Below are 4,199 nucleotides of genomic sequence, written 5' to 3' on the forward strand. Positions count from 1 at the left end.
AACATCAACGTCTTTGAAAACTATGACGCCACCAAGGCTTACAGCACTGTTGATGAATATTTCTGGGGGAAGCCTCCTACCACAGGAGACTTCTTTGTCATAGTCTTTAATAAATCTACCAAAATTAGTAAGATTAAGATTGCTACTGGTTCTGACGACCGTCAGAATGACATTCTTCACCACGGAGCTCTGGAAGTTGGTGAGAAACTAGTTGGGACTAAAAAAGGCAAACAGTGTTCCTCTTATATTACATTAGGGGAGTTTAAAAATGGCAACGTTGAGGTTCAAGACGTAGACCACAAAATTGCCTTCAACATTGAATGTGTTCGCATTGTGGTGACAGCCAGTCAGAAAGAATGGCTCATAATTAGAAGTATTAGTTTATGGACTACACAACCCCCCAGCCAATAAGGACTACACACAAAGACTCTTAGTACGTCATAGAGGCAAATGTTTTATTATTAATATTATTTACTAATGTATGTATTTCCAGGTTTGTTTATGTATTCATTTTGTATGTATTTATTTACACTAATTTTGATTGTCAACTCAATCTATACTTTTTATACCTGCAAGTTATAACCTTAGTAGAGCATCTTCCAAGTCATTCGTATGGACTGTCCAGCTGACCTCAGAGTATTCATGAACGTTTGTTTTCTTTCTTTCTTTCTTTCTTTTTTTCTTTCAGATTTTGATAGCTGTCCTTAACGTAGGCCTGAGCGATAATTCATGGTTGTGTTTTACCAACTTTAAGTGATATGATGACATTCTTCTGTACAAATCCTGTGAAAAGACCGACATCAACAATACAGTAAGTCAATTGCACTAACAAGTAGTGCCACATAGCCAAAGTCTGATATATCTCTGTTCTATGTGCCATAGACCTCCATTGTTGTCCAAAGCCAGTGAGCCATACTGTTTTATCGGATGAGATGTTACTTGGTCAATCTGTCAAACACAGTCATGCTTCTGTACTCTAAATCTGTGGTCCTCAGAATGTATCCCCTTTTGAAATTTATGAGTAGTGACTCACCCTAACCCTAAACAGGGTAAAACATTTTACTTAGAAAAAGCTATTATAAAAACATACAGTGCTGCGTCCGTTTAGGCTGAACAACGACATAGTAGCTGAAAAACATTTCAATGCTAGCTTACAGTTCAAATGTGTAGAATCCATCACTGAATCATCATTATTACAAAACAATTATTTCAGTAACTATGCTCACATACCCCTTCAGTAACTATGCTCACATACCCCTTGCAGTACTCCAAATTACCCCGAGGGGTACTACAACCCCAACTTGAGAATCACTAAGCACCAAATGTGTATTGATCCGCAGCTGAAAACCAATCTAGACTGGGTAGGGAAGTCAGAAAGTACTGAGAGATGGACTTACACTTTTTTTTTTGTCTTTTCATGGGATTTGTTGACATGACGAATATATAGAATCACACCAGCCTTATATTTCAATGATTCTAAGCAAAATGTAGTTAGGGTTTAAAGTGTTTTTTCTGGTCTAAAGGATATTAGTGAAACATGTCTCGTTGCAATGAACACCAATTTCATCGTTTCAAATCATAATACATGTACTACATGTACATACATAATACAAGTACTAATATACCAATATCATATTATTTATTTCAACCATATCGCTCAGCCCTACACAGCACCCTGAAAACATATCTGTAAGTCATACGTGGATGATGCATTATTTTTGAATGTTATGGAAGGCTCTTCAGAAAGGTGCTTCAAGGGAGAAACGAAGACAAATCTCACTTGCGGAACAGCGTACTACTGATTTAATACAGTTCGACCATAGTATTATGAACCACTAATTGTCTATAAATGTCGGGAAAGGATAGTTATCAGAACGTGCCACTAAATACTTTAGAAACAGGTTCTCATTGAAAATACCGTCCAATCAAAGCTATTGTGTCTTCTGCAATTTTTCATGACTGATATCAAGGCTGCAGGTGTAGCCCTGGGATTTCTCTCTGACAATGTCCCCATTTAGCCCTTAATTATTTTTACAGTTTGAAACCCCACCAGGACAAGTATCAGAGGTCATTGTTGCCTTGAATATTCATCATGTCACAGCTTTCTCATTGTGTTGGAGGCGAGTTTGGGAGTGGGCTGAGCTCTTTTACAGGCGCTGTATGTTCCGTCAAGGCTGCTGACAGGAGAACAATGTTTGTTTTCACCCATCTTCTCCAAGAGCTGAGATTAGATTGCACAGTGAAGAATAGGCCAGGTCTGCTCTTAGGTCTCTCTTTTTTTTTCCACCACAGCACAATTTTCCCCAAGTAAATTGGTCTGTTTGCCTCCCTCTCTACACCAGCAAAACAACATCTCCCCTGAAGCTATAGGATCTCAATTCGCTCTTTTCCCAATGTTGCGCTCTCACAACTCCAATGTTTCTGCTCGTACATGGCTGCCTCTCTGTGATCTTTGCTCTCGCTTCATGCAGTCTGCTGCTGCTTTGGGGAAACTTTCTTGTATTTCCTTTGAAGATCCTTTTCAAATTCCCCAACATTGCTTCATGTTCTTAAACAGCAAACATTTGCAAGAATTAACGTTGTACATGTTAACTGATAATCACCGGGATGCTTGAAGCAATTCAGAGCCGCGCTTCAAAAATAACCCTGTCATTTTCCACGTTCATGTAATTAGGAGCTGACAGTGAGTAACGTTCAGTAACAGATTTGTTTCTACATAGAAAAAGCATCACTCAACAATGCAATAAAGAGGTAAATGTTTACATAACACTGACATTCTTTAGGAACATGAGGTGAAAGCAGATCGTCATTAAGCATGCGGCGACGATTTTGCAAAGCTTTGTTCCACTGTTGCAATAGCCAGCTGTTCAGTGTTTTCCCTCAAGGTCTTGTTCAGTGTCACAGATCGAGACCTTTCGTAGATTAACTTGTACCGCCACCTCGAAATCCTTCCTCAACAAATCCCCCATGTGCCATCTGAAATGAAATTAGAATGCCCACCAATACAATATAGCTTATTGTTTTTCTTCAGCATTTCCCTTGAAAAGTCGCTATTCATTTTGGTGAATGATTCTGTGACCTGCATGGATCAGCTCCTCGGAGGGGGATCTTGTTTGAATGGATGATGCTCAGAAACACAATTCACATTGTGCTGCGCGTGTGGTATTATTCATAAAGAACACTATGGTGCCAGTTCAGCCTAGTATTACCTGCTTATGAGCTATAAACACATGATGTCACCGCAGGGCAGTAAGCTGTTTTACAAGTGTAATGGATAGCTTTGATACGCCCAATGCCCAAATAGAGCAAATGTGTTGTGAAGCTGATATATTCAGAGGAGAAATTGCTGTCTGATCTCTATTTGAAATAAGATGCCAGCTAAAACTAGCTGCACGATGCAGGTTTATGGACAGTTTTACATCTTGGGGGTAACAACAAAAGCTGCATAAATTCCTCAACTGGATGTCAGCAAACTGCTGAGCAGAGCATCATTTTGCTATTGGCAGCCTTGAGTGAGAATCAGTTATACTTTGGGCAAGTGATGGAGTACTCAAATCCTGGACTTGGACTCAAATCCAACTTGAATCGCCATGCTCTGGACTTGTGACTTGACTTGGACCCGCGCGCTGATGACTTGGACTCAAAGATTTATGTTATCGGAATCAAGCATTCCTGAAATAGGATTCAAATAAAGGATGAAGTGTCTGATTACTTTTATGTGTAATGGGCAGTTACGGAGTACTCGAGTCCTGGACTTGAGTCTGACTCAAGTTGCTATTCTCTGGACTTGTGACTCAACTCGGAGTCAAACACAGGTAATGGTGAATTGGCTTGGCCTCGATCTCTTCTTTGGAATCAGACTCAGACTCTTCTTTGGTCACTCGGACTTTGGGACTCAAGTCTTGACTCAGACTTGACAGTTGGTAACCTAACTACAACACTGCTTTAGGCTATATTTCACTTAATACTAAAGGATCATCCTCTTATTGAGCACTAACGGCTAATAAATGGCCATCTTTGCTGTCCATTTGTCAAGAACTAAATACTAACTACATCGGCAGATCTCTGTGAGAAAAAGGGCAGGTGTTAGGGACAAACTTTCCGGCAGGTAACTGTCTAAGTTTGTTTAATTACATTGTCTGTGAGGGTCCGATCCCCAAAGCTTCAACCAAGTGATGAATGTGAATATGATACGTGGA

At 39.8% G+C, this 4,199-nt stretch overlaps 1 protein-coding gene across 1 annotated transcript in view; it reads left to right on the plus strand.

Annotated features, from left to right (window-relative positions):
- The window catches only part of mgat4c (mgat4 family member C), a 79,245-nt gene extending 77,658 nt beyond the window's left edge, over positions 1–1,587 (plus strand). The window contains exon 6 of the mRNA XM_034879029.1: positions 2–1,587. Within this exon, the coding sequence (XP_034734920.1) occupies positions 2–411 (410 nt within the window). The 3' untranslated portion in view covers positions 412–1,587. The remainder of the gene's footprint in view (position 1) is intronic.
- Positions 1,588–4,199: the final 2,612 nt, after the last annotated feature.

This window comes from Etheostoma cragini, chromosome 8 (assembly GCF_013103735.1).
Source record: "Etheostoma cragini isolate CJK2018 chromosome 8, CSU_Ecrag_1.0, whole genome shotgun sequence".
NCBI classification, from domain to species: Eukaryota; Metazoa; Chordata; class Actinopteri; order Perciformes; family Percidae; genus Etheostoma; species Etheostoma cragini.